The sequence below is a fragment of the Jaculus jaculus genome, chromosome 4 (assembly GCF_020740685.1).
Source record: "Jaculus jaculus isolate mJacJac1 chromosome 4, mJacJac1.mat.Y.cur, whole genome shotgun sequence".
Lineage (NCBI taxonomy): Eukaryota > Metazoa > Chordata > Mammalia > Rodentia > Dipodidae > Jaculus > Jaculus jaculus.
The window spans coordinates 92060377-92078516 of NC_059105.1; the positions used below are offsets into that span (position 1 = coordinate 92060377).

Consider the following 18140-nt stretch of genomic DNA (forward strand, 5'->3'; position numbering starts at 1 on the left):
GCACATACAGTCTTTGAAATCACCCTCAGTGATCCAGATGTTCAGAGTGTGACAGGATAAAAAACAATATTCTATTGAAAAGAAGCTAAAAACACCCACATACGTAAAAGAGATTCATGGTTTTATGTAATAAATGCATTTGAATAATACTGCTAAACCTTTAAAATTTTTATGCTATTAAATTTATACATGGTATAATGAATAAGTGTCACCCAAAATCCAAAATCATTGAAACACTTTACTTCTGTGCTGTGCTCTTATGATAAACTACACTTGAGCATGCTGGCATTAAGTTTTATCCAAATACATAGGAATTTTCCATAATTGTAATAGTAGTAGTGATATGATGTTTTTTTATTTTCATTCAATAGTGAACATTTTTAATTTTTGATTAGACTTTGTAATTATATCATTGAACGTTTTATTTTTATATAGGCTTTTGCCCAATTTCCAGGATCGCCCTTGAGTTTATGATCCTTTTGCCTCAGCCTTCTAAATGCTGGGATAACAGGTATACACTACCACACCCAACTACCTCTGAATTTTTCCTAAAGAAAAATTTTTCCAGGACATCCTTAGAAAACAAATTCTATCACTGGCATGATTATTGTGAGAATCAAAATAAGTAAAAGGCTTTCAAAGTGTGAAAGTCCTTACAAATAAGTAAGTATATATATAAACATTAGTAATCAATAGTAGGGGTGTTGTGGTAACACTAGTCAGTCAACTCAACATACCATCACCCCTTACAGAGCATCTCTATAGCAAGGATTGTATTTTTCCCATCTGTCATAGTTGGCTTTTTCAAATCTCTGTTTTATTTAAGGACTGACATTAAAAAACCCTTTGAAAATATATAAATATTTATGAAACATTATCATGAAATAATGACTATGTTCACAAAGATTAGGATAAGAAGACATACCAAATGCTGAGGTAGGCATATGGTATACAATTCTTTAAATATTAATTCAGATTTTTTTCACAAAACAATCAACATCTTAAATATTGCATTGTTTTTAAAATTTTGCTGCTATTTCCATACCTACAAAAGTGTATTATTTGTATCTGGAAACAATCTTTTAAATAAGCTAGTGAAAATCTATTCACTAGTAATCACTATCCCTGTCAATTTTTCCTGCCTGCTAAATAATGACATATTTAAACATAGAGTTCACCATTCTTCTGAACATAGGAAGAACATATTTTCAGAATAGTAACTTATATGTGGTAAGCCTTTGTAGATGAAAGTTTTCCTTAGAGATTATTTTTATTACTTTAATTTGCAACAGAGAAACATCAATATTTATGATTCAAGGAAGTAGCCATTTGGGGATGACATTATTTTAAAAGCTATCCATCAAAATATTCTTGAGAAATTAGAATACAAAGTACAGTTACTGTGGGTACGTTTTCACCTTGCCAGCAAGAAAGGTTGAATAGTATCAGCTTTCTAAAAATAATATGTAGATCAAGACACTTATTTTCTTTAATTTCCAATAAATATATTCAGGAAACAGTTATATTCTGTTGGCCAACAGGATAGAAAAGGTGATACAAGTTAAAAAAAAAAAAAGCATAGCTATTTCCCTTATAGGAACTCATTTAGGTAAAGTGATAATACAGAAATCTCTATTCTTTTTGCTCTCTCAAATATACATTTATTGATAACTTATTATAAACTAGGAATTTTGAAATTATTTTTTAGGTACTAGCAAGTGTTTACTATAATGCAGCATGCTAAAAGCTATACATCCATCTATATGTGTATATGTACATAATAAAGGGACAATTATAAAACTGATGGTGTTAGAGAAAACCACATAAATGGTAACATTTGGCCTGGCATTTGTAGAGATACAAAGGAGACAGAAAGTGCTTCTTAGGGGCTCAGTGAAGGGGAAATGTGTGAAGGGGGACAAAGAAGGGTGGTGAGAGTGGATCTGATCATGGTGCATTGTGTATATATATGGAAGCTGTCAATGAAAGTTATAATTACCCTTTATGAATTTTACATGTTTTATGAAGTTAATTTTGTGAAACAAAATAATTTCAAAATGTTCAATATTTTAAAAGCCAACATTAGCATTTCACTTGTCTCTGTCTGACATACACAACTTTCAAAATAACAAGATTTTCTTACATACACATATAAATAAACCAGTAGTTAAGAATTACACAGTCACAAAGTGATCTTGATATTCATGACCTCACAGTGGATGACACTAATTGCACAAGACCTACATAATAGGAGAAAAATAATGTTCATATCAAACTAGAAAGGAGACTAGTTGTAAAGAAGAAGCGTTTCATTGGAGGGGGCTTGGGTGGGGGGAAAAGGGATTGGTTGGGGGATTGTGATCATGCTATGTTTTTATTTATGGAAGTTGTCAATATAAAGTTAAAAAACAAATAGCTATATGATGGTATAATATAAATAGAACACTTACTATATAAACTTTAATAGTTTATTCTACATGAAAATGCTTAAGCAGTCTAATAATTTTTTTGACTGATGTACATCTAGGTAGAAATAAGTAATTTTTAATTTTTATTTATTTTTATTTGAGACAGGGAGAGGCAGAGTGGGAGAGAGAGAGAGAGAATGGACACACCAGGGCTTGCAGTCACTGCGAACAAACTCCAGATGCATGCGCCTCCTTGTGCAACTGACTTATGTGGGTCCCAGGGAATCGAGCCAAGGTCCTTTGGCTTTGCAGGCAAGTGCCTTAACCATTAAGCCATCTCTCCAGCCCAGAAATAAGTAATTTTTAAAAATAGGAGATAATAAGGTTCATGGAGGGGAATAAAATTGTGTGTTTCCCTAAAACAAAGAAATATGACTGAAAATATGCGTATGGCTTACAATCTCTGGCTCCCTGTCATGGTTAAACTTATCACTTAGAGATGGAGAGATGTCTCCACAGTTAAGGTGCTTGCTTGCAAAGCATGACAGCCTGGGCTTGATTCCCCAGTACCCACATAAAGCCAGAGGCACAAAGCGATGCATACCTCTGGTGTTTGCTGGCAGCAGCAAGATGTCCTGGCATGCCCCACTCTGTCTTTCCTTTTTTCCTTCTTTGTCTCTCCTTACAAATGAATAAAAATATTTTAAAAACTTTTCACTTTAAACAAGCAGGGAACAATTTGAATTCATTAAAGGCAAGAGCCACTTACTTACTTCCCTCTATATTTCCAAAAACTAACACAATCTATCATATGGTTGATATTCAATGTGTGTGTTGAATGAATTCACTGAGATGAACTTTGCATTCAACTTCATGAAATAAGAAAACTTGATGTGGTGCGGGTGGATATGAATGAAATGAAAACTCTCCAATGTACTAGTTCAGTGTGAGGAAATAAGGACATTGGACAGGAGATGGTTAAAAGATGACAAGTTACTTTAGAATGCTCCCAAGTATTTTAAAAAGTAAAAAATCAGCAGGGCACTGGTGGTGCATACCTTTAATCCCAGCACTTAGTAGACAGAAGTAGGAGGATTTCTGTGAATTTGAGGCCACTCTGAGACTACATAGTTCCAGGTCAGCCTGGGTTAGAGTGAGACCCTACCTCAAAACACTAACCCTCCCAACCACCCACCCCCCCAAAAAAATCACCTCATAGACTAGCTGGCAAGAGTGATTCAGTGAAAGAGAAACAAGAGATAAAAGAAAGTAACAAGAGCCTTATAATAAAACATACACATTTATGAAAATGTATTGTAAACATTTATGAAAATTATAAAATGTACAAAAGTTACTTCACAGTGGGAAAGGCCCTTCCCAAAGTTCTGAGTTCTTAAAGTCATGCATTAATGTCTGGAGTCAGTCAAAGTAGAATGTGAATTTATATAAATTGTTATAGCTGGAGTGAATCATGGAGATGTCTTATTTCTGAACCACTAACCATAAAAAGGCACTATGTGGCGAACCCATTGCATAGTTCTGCATAAAAATTTTATATTACATTGAAATACTTGAAGAAAGTGTTTTTTTTTTTCCCAGTCAAGATGCTTAATCTTGATCTAACAAAAGGGACAGTTAAAGTTATTTAAAGAGTAAATTATTCATTAAACATTTGCAGTTAAATAATCAAAAGGCAACCAGGATACTTGAACAAGTTAGGAGGTTGAAGTCCTTTAATCAGAAAAAGATGATTTCACCACAGGCACCATGAACTGGCAGTTTCTTTCTCCTTGTGTTGCTTTCAGACTAGGAGAGAAGAACTGGTAAGAAAGCTGCTCAAATAAACTTAGCTGTTGTAAAACCACAAGTCTCCCCCTACAAGATTGAGAGGGTCTGGATCAACAAGGAAATGACCCTGCTACCTTGCTTAGTGGGTAGACTTCTGCATAAAAACATTTTAGGGCACACACAACTCCGATGTGAATGTACAAGGGTGTGTATACAGAAATAGCATCAGCAAAATTTCTGAAAGGGTTTTTGAAGGCTATTTCTTACTATTAAGTTGTGGACATGTTTTTATTTGCTTTAGTTTCAATTTGCCTCTTGGAGCACCAGCATTCCTTGAGAAGTCAGTCCATATCATGCTAAATTCTTACATGGCTCACTCTTAAATGTTGATATTGGTACACATCTTATATGTACAAAAAGGACCAAAAAGCCTATACCTAGAAGACTAATGAAGTTTAAAAATGTCATCACTTTACTTTAATCTCCAATTTTGAATAAACACAATACTATGGGTAAGGATTTTTCAAAATTAATGTAGCCAGGTTAGGGGTGGTGCATGCCTTTAATCCCAGCACAGCACTCAAGAGGCAGAGGTAAAAGGATAGCCATGAGTTCGAGACCACTCTGAGACTACATAATGAATTCCAGGTCAGCCTGGGCTAGAATGAGACCCTACCTTGAAAAACCAAAAAAAAAAAAAAAAAAAAAAAAAAAAAAAAAAAAAAAAAATTAATGTGGCCAAATCGAGAATTTATCCATAAAATTTAAGAATATAAGTAAGTCTCAAAAATATATCATCAGCATTGAAACTTTATAATTTGCTTTGCTAAGTGTACTTTCATTGTACACAGGGTTAGTGGTAATCCTTAATAAAAATAGACCCTTTGGAGATAAAACATAGTATTGAGTACAATACATTTTACTTTATTATTTTGTTTTCCTAGCCCATGACAACCTGGAATGCAGTCTGTAGTCTCAGGTTGGCCTCTCACTCACAGCAAACCTCCTACCTCTGCCTCCTGAGTGTTGAGATTAAAGGCATGTGCCACCATGCCCAGCCTATATTTTACTTTTTAATCCCATTGAAATACTGAAATTTCCTCATTATTAAAGGTCTGATTTAATACAAATAGCATAATAAATTAAAAGATGACTTTTGTAAGAAATCCAAGTATTCCAACAAGACTTTATTAGTACTTTAAAACTTTGGTAATAGGATATGATAGTGTACATTTACAAAAATATATTAACTTCTAGTTTTTGCTTTGAATTCTGATACAAATTCTTAGCATTTCTTTCTACGCAATTGAAAGGAAGCTCTAGCTAAGGACCAGTGGCTATTTTGTTCTCCACAATGAAGGGAGAAAAGCACCCAACACAAAAGCACAAAGAAGGCGAGTTGGATGGGAAAAGAGAGTAGCAGGACAAGCTGCTAGAGACGAGAAAGGAAAGCAGAAAGGGATATGGTGGACGTCTATGAGTTACGTCTATGTCTAGGTCAGTCTGATGGTGGTAAAGGAATGAAAATCAGGAAAGTTTTTTTTTTTTTTTTTTTGTGACTGATCATATTCATTACCTCAACACAGAAATACCTTGGAATCTACTGGAATTAATTTTAAGAGACTTTACAAGTATCAGATCAAACAAAGCTCTTTTCTATTAGGCAAATAAATGTCTTTTTCATCATGTTTTTCTTAATATTTGTGTGGAGATGAGCTGAAATGCTTCATCAATATCACAAGTGATAGTTTTACCTTATTTAATGAACAGCGTGCTGAATTTGTAATAAATGTAGTCAACTTTGTATCCCATTAGGTTCTATTTTATTTGTAGTGCTAAGACTGACTACAATATCCCAGGTGCATAATAAATGCTGAATTAATTACTTCATGAAGTCTAACACTATTGTGACATATTGGTGGGCTGCAAAAATCAATTTAACTTGCTACAACCAGTGTTTTTAAACAAGTAAAACAGAAAGGAAAAATAGGCTACTGTATGGCTCAGGTATTTTGTGTTAAATTCCTAGAATGGAAACTGTTCCTGATAGCTTATATACATAAGTGCTTGGTCATGAATTGTAAGTGGGTGTTGAAATAATTTTATGTGTCATGACTATGATGAAAAAATTAGGCAAAACAGGATGAGATAAGAAAGATTGAGATTGCAAATGCCAAAGTACACAATATGTAGTCTTTCTTACTAAAACTTATTATATATTTAAATGTCAACACTGTGCTCCCTCCCCCCAGAGACTGACTGAGGCCTCTTGTTCTCCACAATGACCAATAACCCCTTGAAGAGGACCCTCAGCAAAAGTGGGGCAGGGGTGAGTGGGTCCAAGAGTACAATCTTTTTATAAAAAAAATAAATAAAAAATTAACAATATGACTAATTTTCTTCAGTGATGTAGACACTGATAAGTTATATGAGCTCTCTGGTAAATTGCATCTCCCCCTACACCCATACTCATACAAGCAACCTTAATTAAATTCAGTAGATCTTGCACACGCAAGTTAGAAAAGGACAGCATAGTAGAAAAGGGACTAGTTAGTAGGAAAATGGACTTCAGTTGGAGGTTGATGAGGAGGTGGGAAAGAGAAGGTAATGGGAGGGGATTGTGAGATAAATACATTATAAACATGTATAAAAATTGTTAATAGATAAAATTTAAAAGGAAAAAAATTTTCTAGTGGTTTTTTATGCTAGCGAGTTTCTTAATGTGGGAAAAGTTTTATAAAAAGAGTTGAAAAACACCAATTTAGGATCAGGTCTCAGAACTGTTATTCTCCAGGGGATGGTCTGTGGCGTTGTGCTGAAGGAATGCTTGTTAAATTGTGGTAGAAAAAGGGTCCCTAGGGAGTTGTGCAGCATAGACGCCCTGCTCATGGGTATCTGTGATAAGTGCTCTCTTACATCTGTGCCCGTGGGGCCTGAATAGATACTCTAAGCTTCCCTGGACTACTTCCAACCTCAGGAGTCCTTTAGCAACTCCTTAAGACTTTTGTTGTCTAGTTTCACTTCTGATCTGTAAAAGGTGAGTTTTTATTTTGAATTTGAAATCATAATGAACAATAAATTTTTAGTTTACTCATTGCTTGGCTGGCATTAATGTTAATTTCCTAGAGTGTGAGAATTTTACAGGTTTGAATTATTTAGTACTACATGCATGTGGAAATGAAATCCATTTTGAAGACTATAGGGATATTTCAAAACATTTTCATGTAGTGTGCATGCATGCATACATGTCCATATGTTTATGGCTATGTTTGCATGTGTGTGTGGGCAACAGAGGACAGTGTCAGATGTCTTCCTAAATTACTTTCCACCTTATTCTTTGATACAGGGTCTCTTACTGAGCTTGGAGTTTACCAATTCTGCTTCAAGACTTGCCAGCTAGAGGTCCCTAGAGATTCCCTGTTTCAGTCTCCTAGCACCAGGATTAAAGTCACATACCACCACAATGGGTACTTTACATGAGGAGTGGGACCAAACTCAGGTCCTCACTTTACCCACTGAGCCATTTTGCCAGCCCCTATAACTCTTTTTTTATGAGTAAAATTTGGGAGAGTTGAATGTGGATACTTTCAAAACTGCTTAAATCCTTTTGGACTATGTGCTTCTAGTTTATACAATTCAGGCATTTCCTAGAGAACAGAAAAATTTATGGTGATTGTATAAGTGAACTTAATGTATTATAGTGGAATAAAGTTCTCCCAACTTGTACACTGGGACCATTTATTTTTTCCAAGGTACAAAATAGATCATTTAATCAGCAAACATATATCACTCTGAGTTCTGTTATCATTCTTGATTACATAGACTCAGTGTCTAAAGTCAAATATACTTTAACTTCATTGTATACAATGAAACATTAAACCTGGAATATGTAAACAAATATTGTAGCCCCATTAGGAGACCTTAGAGAGCAAGACATTGTCTATAATAAAAATATCATACAGCAAAGAAACAACAGCTCATTTTGCAAAAATTTAACTGAAAGTATAGACATACTTTTAATCACCAGTCCATAATTTTATAAAGTTTTACTGTTTGTTTATATAACAGGAACAAAGGACAATTTTGATCTATATACCCTGTGCATCATAAGAGGATAAAACTCTATGTTTTAAAAAATTCGGATAGAAGTACTTTCACTAGCAACTTTAAGTAATGTGGTTACAACTTCCAGCGAGCCTCTGTTTCCTTTAGTCTACATAAACCTCCCACATCCTAAGAGGGTGGTATTGCAATATCTGCACAAACCTCCTACATCAAGAGGGTGGCTTAGTACTGTCTGCTCTGTAGTCTTTTCATTTTTAATCTTTCTGCACCTGTCACATCATTTAGGAAATGCAGGGGATGATAATTTCTCTTTGTTTTCTTCAGTGATATGTTCTAAGAATAAGTAAACACATGGAGCAAAACTACCAAACTCAGTACTTTGTAGTCTTTTACTCAAAGTGTTCTTTTGTGGTTTCTCTATTTTATTGTCTCGTACCTACCATTTCATTGGCTATCCTGAGTTTCAAACATATTTTGTGACAGAAAGAAAACACTTTCTTTTGCAGCTTAAAAACTATACATACATACATACATACATATATATTATATATATATATATACGTATATATATATATATATATATATATATATACTCATGAACATATATTTATTTACAGATTTATTTCTATTCTTATTAGTCAATGCATTATTTTCTTTTCTGTCACAAGCTCATATTCTTTTCCCTCAGAGGATAATATCATATGCTTAACAGAGTTGGCTGAATGTCTTATTTTTGTATTAGAAAAAGGAGTAGAAAAATATAGTGAAATATTTTCATGATTTCATCATACTGGAAATTAGGAGGTAATTAAATTTGTCCTTCTTTAAAAAACTTAACATGTTTTAAATACACACTACTGATGGATTTCCAGGTCCACAGGAACATTGCTTTACCGTGGGAAGAACATCACTAAGTGGCACTTCTAGGATGTAAATATTTTAATGGAATAACCAAGCTTGCTTTGCAAGTTGATATTCAAAAAGCTACTAGACACCTGTAAATATTCTAATACATAGTATTCAGAAGCATTTGAGGAAAGACAATTTAAAAATGAACAGAATTAGTAAAGACTGTGTAATCTTAAGTTTAAGAAATGTTTTCTAAGTATATAGTATCTTTTATATGATTATTACAATCTTTGCCTTCAATTTGTATACTTGAGTTATAGCACATTTTAAGTGTGAACACAAAGAATTCACAGGCTTTAAAAAAATCAGTATTTGTGACTAAGACAGAAAAGTGCTCTTTCAAAGAGATTTTGAACATTAGTTACCTATTGAATCAAGCGCTTTAAAATGACAAGAGAAAATCATTTCTTCTTCTAATTGTGTGTCATGTAGTATTTCTGAATTGCTGTTTAGGACAATGGCAAGGCACTGGGGTGAGCAGGTCATTTGAGCTGTGTTTAGGCTCTGTTGGCAAAAAAAATCTGGACCATCTTACCTATAGGTGTGTCATCGTTACCATGATGCCATGCTTGCAAAGACATAACCAGCACAATCACATCTTTTGAAGGCCAACTGTCATATCACTCACTACAAAATTTATTCTTAACTGAGTCAGGTGACAGTTAATTAACACAAAGGCCACTAAATGTGTTTCAAACGTAAGGTGCAGTTTTCTTGATATTTTGAACATTTCATCTGCTCTGACCAAGACATTCTAATTATTATATACTATAAGAGTCCAAAAAGAGGACGAAAAATTGACTTTAATCTAAATATACATTAAATGTTTACAAATGTGGGTCTATCATATATATTATTGTGTTTAATTGTGCTCTATTAAACACTTTAAACAATTTTGAAATTGAAAACAGCACTTTTGGATACTAAATGTTTTAGATAAATATTTTAGATATATGTGATGAAAATTATTTCATATCAGATAAACCTCAGTTTTATCTTGATTAAGTTACATATGCTTGGAATTTTGGAAGTTTGATTTCCTCATCCATACAATGAGGATAATACCTTAAACCCTAGAAAACTGCATGGATTATGAATAATACGGGAAAACAATTTGGCACATAGTAATTACTCCATGATAGCTATATGCAACACATTAAGAATAAAATGTGGTAGTGCATCTTATAATCCAGCACTCAGGAGCCTGAGGCAGGAGGATCATGAGGTCCAGGCCAGCCTGGGTTATGTAGTGAGAACATGCCTCAAAACTAAACAACCAAAAAACAAAACAACTCAACTAAAATGTGTCTTCCTTCACTCTTACAGGGATAGTTGTCACTATCCTCTGTTGTCTCATTCTGAATGACCAACTTCACTGTTGAATGATTATATGATGAATGAACAAATGTCAAAGTAAACAGGTATTTAAGCTAGGCAATTTCAACAGTACATTTAGATGACATAATTCAATGAAAGCAAAAAGAAACATGGCACTGAAGACCTCCTTAACAGTTACCTCATCAAAAGAGTTCATTAATAGATCAATCCCGTTTCATAACCAGATGCAATGAGATCTAAGTACATCCATTATTATTTAATTTTATGACATCCACTATTCTCAAAATTACCATTGACCTTGACTTTTATTAAGCACATGCTTCATGTTAGCTTACACATGACTGGTTACATCTACAACACTGCTAGATACTTGCTCTTATTCTGTTTAGTTACTTGTAATGATAAAGTTTTTCTTATATTGATAAAGTCTTAACTCATGTGCTTTGATACCCCCAGCACTAGCAGTCCAGGTCATATGTTTTACACAGATAAATGGAAGAAGAGAATAAGTGACCAAGACCATTGAAATTAGTCTAAAAATCTGACAAAGGAAACAATATAAATAAGCGTTTGCATTTTTTCATCCTAAATGCACTGAAACATATCATTATTGAATATATATACTTTGCATATATGAACTTAGACCTGACATAATGTAAACAGAGGTAAAGGGTATCAAAACTATATAATGAAACTAAAATGTTTCACTAAAGTGATTGACGGTGTGGTGCTAATAAATATTATACATTTTAAAACAGTTAAAAGACTTCCTGTAGCTTTAACCTTCTAAGTGCATATGATTAAACTTTGTGTTTATTTGTTGTGTGATATTATCTAAAATGACATACAAGGCAGTGAAAATTGGAAGCCCTTTTTGCATCCTTTAATTGCCCTCAGAAACATAAAGTTTCTTGAGATTCCTTAAACTAAGAATATTAAGGCACTAATCATTTCAAATATCTTCTAAGCTTATAGATGCATTTCATTACATACTGACATCAAAACAACACATAAGGCAAATTATGAAGCATGGCAGGTATAAGTTGGCAACACCAGGAAGGAGAACCCTTGGTTTTACTATCAGCAATAGACATGTAGATTATAAAGCTCATCCAGTACAGTGGTGTAACAGCCTATACATATCTACATGATAACTTCTTGGTAAAAGCCTTGGTCAATCTTCTCATTACTAGTAGCAATTCTATTTCTGTCAATTTATACTGTGGTGCTAGTGACTGAATTCAGGGCTCTGTATATGGTAGGTAAAGGATCCACCACTGAGCTATATCCTCAGCCCCAAACAATCTACTTTTAAAATTCTGATGGTTTCAAATTATATGAATTATAGTGTCCCTGAAATCATCTTTTATTTTCTCCCTGACATTTCTCCATAAATCTGAAATCTTCAGTGTCAATTTTGAGTATTTTTCTCTCTAGTGGTTTATGGTAAACTTTCCAAATGTCTTAATGAATTTACCTCTTTTGCACTTCGGTTCATTTTTTATAACAATTTTGAGGGTTTTATTGCACAAAACATGCTTCATTTTCTAATGTGTCTACTTCAAAATAAATTTATCTACATTAATAGTAGACATGAATATTTAAACTAAGTTTGAGTTCAAAACCTAAAAGTCAATGCACAAAAATCATGGTTTAGTTCTATAAGAAAATTTAAACAATTTCAAGAGCAAAATTCTGGAAATCAGGTTTTCAAGCCTTTTTTATTAGAAAACTTAAATTATTATCTTTTAAAGGAAGTAGCCAATAAGCATTTTTTGAATTTTCTCAAACAAATAATAAAGAGGAGCAAACTAAGATGAGGAACACATTAGAAGATAGCTTCCTGCTTCATACAACATCAGTCACCCTTTCCTATCCATTCATCTCTTTCTGTTCAGCAGCAAGAAAAATAGCATCCATTTCTTTTTGCCCTTTTGTGTTTTTCAAGATGACCTTCTCATTTACCTGAATACAGACAAAAGCTGAGGGAAATGGCTTTTCGGCTGGTATAGATCATAGACATGCCCCTTAAACCAGGAAACTTGCTTTTGCAGTTTGTAGTCAAATGGTTATAGAACCAATTGAAAGTCAGACCATATTTAGTATGACACAGATGGACAACAAATAACAGAAACCTATGTAATCCCCTTTACTGGTATTCTTTCCAATGGACAAATCCCTAGAGATCTGTAAATAAAATTATAAATACTAAAGAAATGAAGAGAATCTTCACAGTGGGGAAAGGAACATTTCTTATAATAAATATTTTGGTACATATTTTTTTAAATGTAGAAAAGTTTAGTACCTTTGGGTACTTTTTTCTAATACGACCATACCTGCTTCAGAACTTGTTTGATTATAGCTGCTAACAATGCTGTTTGGTATCACTGGAGTGGAGGACGCTGAAATTCTTGGCTGAGGTGGATTGGGATGTAATGAGTTTCCTAAAGCCATGCCCGACTGACTGAGCATCCCACAGTTCCCGCTAGCCTGAATCTGATTTATTAAACCTGCAAGATGGTGGTTGGGGACTGGACTGTTACTGTGAACAAAGTTAGTGTTTGCATTGTGGCAGTGCACAGCTTCCCCTCTTAAAGGTATGTTCTGGGTCAGTGAATTCTGAAGAACACTGGAGTTCATATTAGGATCTGTAAAATGCAGCTGGTTAGCAGAGCAAGGCAAAGCAGTATTTGAGACCCCACAACCTGGGGTACTATTGCTACTCAAGTGAGAGCTTTGACAACTCATAGACTGCAGTAACTGAGACATTGAACTGATAGGAAAAGAACCCTGACCCTGCTTCCTTAGCATGTCGGGTCCAGGTTTAGGAACTGCAGAACTATCCATTTGAGACTGTCTGAGCAAGCTCAACACTGTGGAAGGTGGCTGTTTTCTTTTCCGTAATGAGTCTTTTTGCTGAGACATCAGCTTATCTCTTAATGCTGCTCGACCACTTTGACCTTCACCTGTTGGGAGAAGCATGTTGGCAGTAGGAGGGAACATGGTGTTTAAAGTGCTGTGTCCTTCGGTGTTGCCACTACTGGCAACAGCTCCAGAATTGCTACTGCTGCTACTGTTGTTACCAGCAAGTTTGTTTTGATTTGCTAGCTGTGCTTTGGCTGCTGCTGAGAGTAAACTACTTGCTGGAAAGGAGGCAGCATTGTGCTGGTTCAAGATCTGATTTAAAGGCATTCCCAGCAAACCAGGCTGACTCTTTACAGAACCATTTCCAGCAGGTGCAGTGGGAAAAGCTGCACTGCTTGGGGGATTTAGTACATTACTCATTCCAGCAATTAATGGGTTAGGGATATCCTTGTACTGATGATGTCCATCGGACTTGGTAGAAGGGCTTGATGGCATTGATGGCCTTGGGGAACCTATTGTTGACCTTGGTGACCTGGGTGGAACTTTCATGCCACTACAAGTGGCCTGGGGTCCTACAGGTGGCATCATGAAATTTCCATGATCTGAAGATGTGGAAGATGAGCGTGATCTTTGGGGAGATGCCTCAATCCTTCCAATTCCAGTCCCCATCATGTGCACTGGGGATGTCACTGGAGAAGGGGACAGGGAGGTTGAAGCTGAATGCTGAACTCTTTGTACATGACTCCCATGATTCATGTGACCAGGTTTTACAGTTGGCAAAGGAAGATTACTTGGCAAAGGAACAACAGCAGGAGGCATGCTTACATTCATCACAGGTACCTGAGAGTGGACATTTGAATGGAAACTGGTTGGATTAATGATAATAGGGTTCTGATTCACTGGTTTACTAGGAATAGGGTCAAGAATGCCAAGTGGATCTTTCTCAGATGTTAATGGCTTTTTCTGAAGAGCACAAGAAGGTGGAGGAGGGGGAGGTGGGACTTGGGGTGGTTTGTGGTGGTACATTGCTCGTGGTATTTCCATGTTAGTTGAAAAATTACACATTGGTTTTTTCATTACTGGACTCTTTGTAGTCAAGGTTGGGGAAAGAGGTATATTAGTCCTTCCAGCCATTGCACAGGATGACTGTACAGGAGAACCATGTAGCATTACTGAAGGTGGAGAAAGAGGAGTCCTATTCAGGTGAATAGGGCTGGAATTGGGAGCTCCATGAAAAACAGGATTATTTCTTGTGAAGACATCAGGGCTTCCAAGAGGATCAGTCCTTGGAGAGATTGAGCCATCTCCATAGATCTGGGAACCTGATGATGCTGGGCTGGGCAGGCCTCCATGGCTGCCACGGAATGGAGATTTCTGTCCATGCTCATTGCTGCCCAATCTCTGCCGGGGATAGACAGGGTGGAGTTCTTGCTGTTGGCTTCCTGGCAGGTCTTGTACATACAGCCTTCCAATGGCATTAGATGACCCAATCATTAACTTGAAAGGATTCTTACATTCTGGCATTACAGAATTTGTAATTCCTTCATGAGATTTAGTTCTTACTGATCTTGGAGTGGCTGCCCGTGAAGGTACTACAGGAGTTGCATCTGATGTGAAAGAGAAAAAAAAATTGTTATGAGTCTCAATTCTTTTTTTATTGGCAGGGAGGGAGGAAAATGAGGAAATCAAGTAGGGCATCTGGGAATACAAATTTGTAAACAAAAGATGTGAGCCTATGCTATTGGAAAAAGGTCTGTAAGTTGTATTATGTTCATTATTTATCCTTGGTTGGTCTTACCTCTTATCTGTTGGGAAAACATGGGCATATAAATCATTATATACTGACATTATTCTAATATACTAATATTTAGAATACACAAAATTAAGACTGAAACTCAGGTAAAAATGGTAATGTTACTATTTTGTTGGATCTGAAGTTTTTAAGAGCACAGTTACATTGCAATAGAAAATCAATCTGTGTGCTGGAGAGATGGCTTAGTGGTTAAGCGCTTGCCTGTGAAGCCTAAGGACCCCGGTTCGAGGCTCGGTTCCCCAGGTCCCACGTTAGCCAGTAGCACAAGGGGGCGCATGCGTCTGGAGTTCGTTTGCAGTGGCTGGAAGCCCTGGCGTGCCCATTCTCTCTCTCTCCCTCTATCTGTCTTTCTCTCTGTCTGTCACTCTCAAATAAATAAGTAAATAATGAACAAAAAATATTTATAAAAAGAAAATGAAAAAGTGTAGACTCACTTGAAAGACTTAAAAAAAATCAATCTGTGTGGCATCTATTCTATGTTATTTAAATGAGTTACTATTTCTACAAGAAAATGTGTTATCTTCTAACGGTTTAACACTGTTACCTTATTAAAACTTTCTTAGGTTAGTTACAGTACATTTCCTTATTCGCACATTTTCACTGTAAGAATCTTTATTTCTGTGAATTGAATGAATGTGATTCCCAATCTTTTATAGTAGCAGTGATAACAAGCATAAATGTAATCATAGTAACCATGCTTATCCTTACTCATTCTAAAAGAATTTCTTAATTATAAAGCTGGCTTTGGCTGGATTGGCTAGGTAGTTTAGGTAAGAGGCTGCAATTCTTTTATTAGTACAGACGTCTCATGCAAAATTTAGTTGGGGTGCTAAAACCTTTAATACTAGTTCCAGTTGAGTATTCTCTTTTGACAGTACCACACTTCTCCTTCTCTCCCATTTCAGAATCCCTTCAGTTCTTTTGGAGATCAGACAGAATATAGGTAACAAAAGCAAGTTGGCTCATCATACAGAATTTTCATTCTATCATGTCAGAATCTTGGGCTTAAGTTTTTTTTTTTTAAGCCCCCTAAGGATGTTTAAGTATTTTATGAAGTTGTGCCTTCTAATACAGAGATAGCAAATAATACTGGTTTCATATTGCAATTCCCATCAATTTGTGGTGGCTGTATCCAGAGTGGTACTGAAAAGAATGCTAGGTTCCAGCTGGGCTCTCTGAGAAAATGCCAATGAGTCTACTAAAGCACTGGAGAGGAAAGCAGCACGAATCACACTGTATATTTTTCAGGCCCACTTTGAGACTTAAAGCATATTAGCAGTTAGACCCATTTGCAATCAGAGGCATATATACTTAAAAGGATAATTACACTTTTAAGATGAATATACTTCTACTACTTGCAAGACAGTATACAGGTTAAATCATATAAACTTCTAAGATAGTGTTTCTCAACAGAAGTCAAGCAGTATCAGAAAGCAATGAATATTTATTTTTCCTTTGGGAAATGTAGACTTTCTGATTCTAGTATAGTAGAGGCTTAAAAATTTTATTTATTTATTTTTATTTATTTATTTGAGAGTGACAGCCAGAGAGAGAAAGAGGGAGAGGGAGAGAGAGAGAGAGAGAGAAAGAGAGAGAGAGAGAGAGAGAGAAAGAGAGGGAGAGAGGGAGAGAGGGAGAGAGGGAGAGAGGGAGAGAGGGAGAGAGAGAGAGAGAGAGAGAGAGAGAGAGAGAGAGAGAGAGAGAATGGGCACACCAGGGCCTCCAGCCACTAAAATCCAACTCCAGATGCATGCACCCCGTTTGTGCATCTGGCTAACATGGGACCTGGGGAAATTGAGCCTCGAACCAGGGTCCTTAGGCTTCACAGGCAAGTGCTTAACTGCTAAGCCATATCTTCAGCCCAGTAGAGGCTTTTTGATTGAATAATGATTGTGTGTAATACATGAAATGTTGGGAATGAACAATAGAAGATAAGATAAACTGAGCTGAAGCTTATTTCCTGTTAAGGGAGATTATACAAGGTTTTAATTAAAGAAGTAATGTATTCAAATACATAGGACATTGTGCTAGGCACACACCAGATACTTGCACATGTATTAAAATGGATATTCTAAAAGAATAAACAGAAGCAATATATATTTATGCACTTACTTAAGGAGAGGCAAACTTACTCTGCTATATTTCTGAAACTTTAAATACATAAACCTCAACTTGGTGAGCAAAACTTTTTGATATGCAATGATGTGACATTGGCACATATAAGAGCATGTACAAGAACACTGGAAAGGTAGGTAGAAAAAAACATGGGAAATAGCTACACCTAGAAGTCAAGTCAGTGGTTTATATTTAATAATTTATTACTATCAAATATTCCTTTACTTTGTGGCTGCTAGCTTGTACTTTAAAAACTGTACCTTGTCCATCACTAGAAGAATGGGTAACTAAGATGTGGTATATCTACACAATGGAATTCTATACAGCAGTAAGAAAAAAATGACACAATGAAATTTGAGGAAAAATGGTCGAACCTGGAACAGATCATTCTCAGTGAACTTACCCAATCACAGAAAAAAAAAAGCGCCACATAGTCTCACTCATCTATAACACCTAACCTGAATCTACCCAAGATACCTTACATACCCAGTAAGCATCTTGTGGACTAGACACTAAGATGGGTGGGGAGGGAGGGAAGGATAACAGAGGGATGGGAAACACAAATGCAGACTGAAACAGCAATGGTACCATAAAATTCTACTTCCTAAAAGACCAAATGACTGAACCTTTACCAGGCCCTTAATGGGAACAACTGAACCACAAGACACTGGAGAGGGTATGATGAAGACTAACCTTAATCTTCTACAGCTTGCTGCCCTCCCTCTCCCTCTCTCTCTTCTCTTTAGCTCTTGTATATTAGTTATCTTTTTCCTCCTTTTCTCAGTGGGCACTGACCTGTAACTCCCAGTACCAGCATGTGGCTAACATCCACAATGAGC

At 35.7% G+C, this 18140-nt stretch overlaps 1 protein-coding gene across 4 annotated transcripts in view; it reads right to left on the reverse strand.

Annotated features, from left to right (window-relative positions):
* Positions 1 to 18140, reverse strand: part of Mbd5 (methyl-CpG binding domain protein 5) — a 73124-nt gene that overhangs the window by 38671 nt on the left and 16313 nt on the right. For all 4 annotated transcript variants that reach the window (XM_004651826.3, XM_045148098.1, XM_004651825.3 and 1 more), the window contains exon 5: positions 12845 to 14980. In XM_004651826.3, coding sequence (XP_004651883.1) covers positions 12845 to 14980 — 2136 coding nt within the window. The remainder of the gene's footprint in view (positions 1 to 12844; positions 14981 to 18140) is intronic.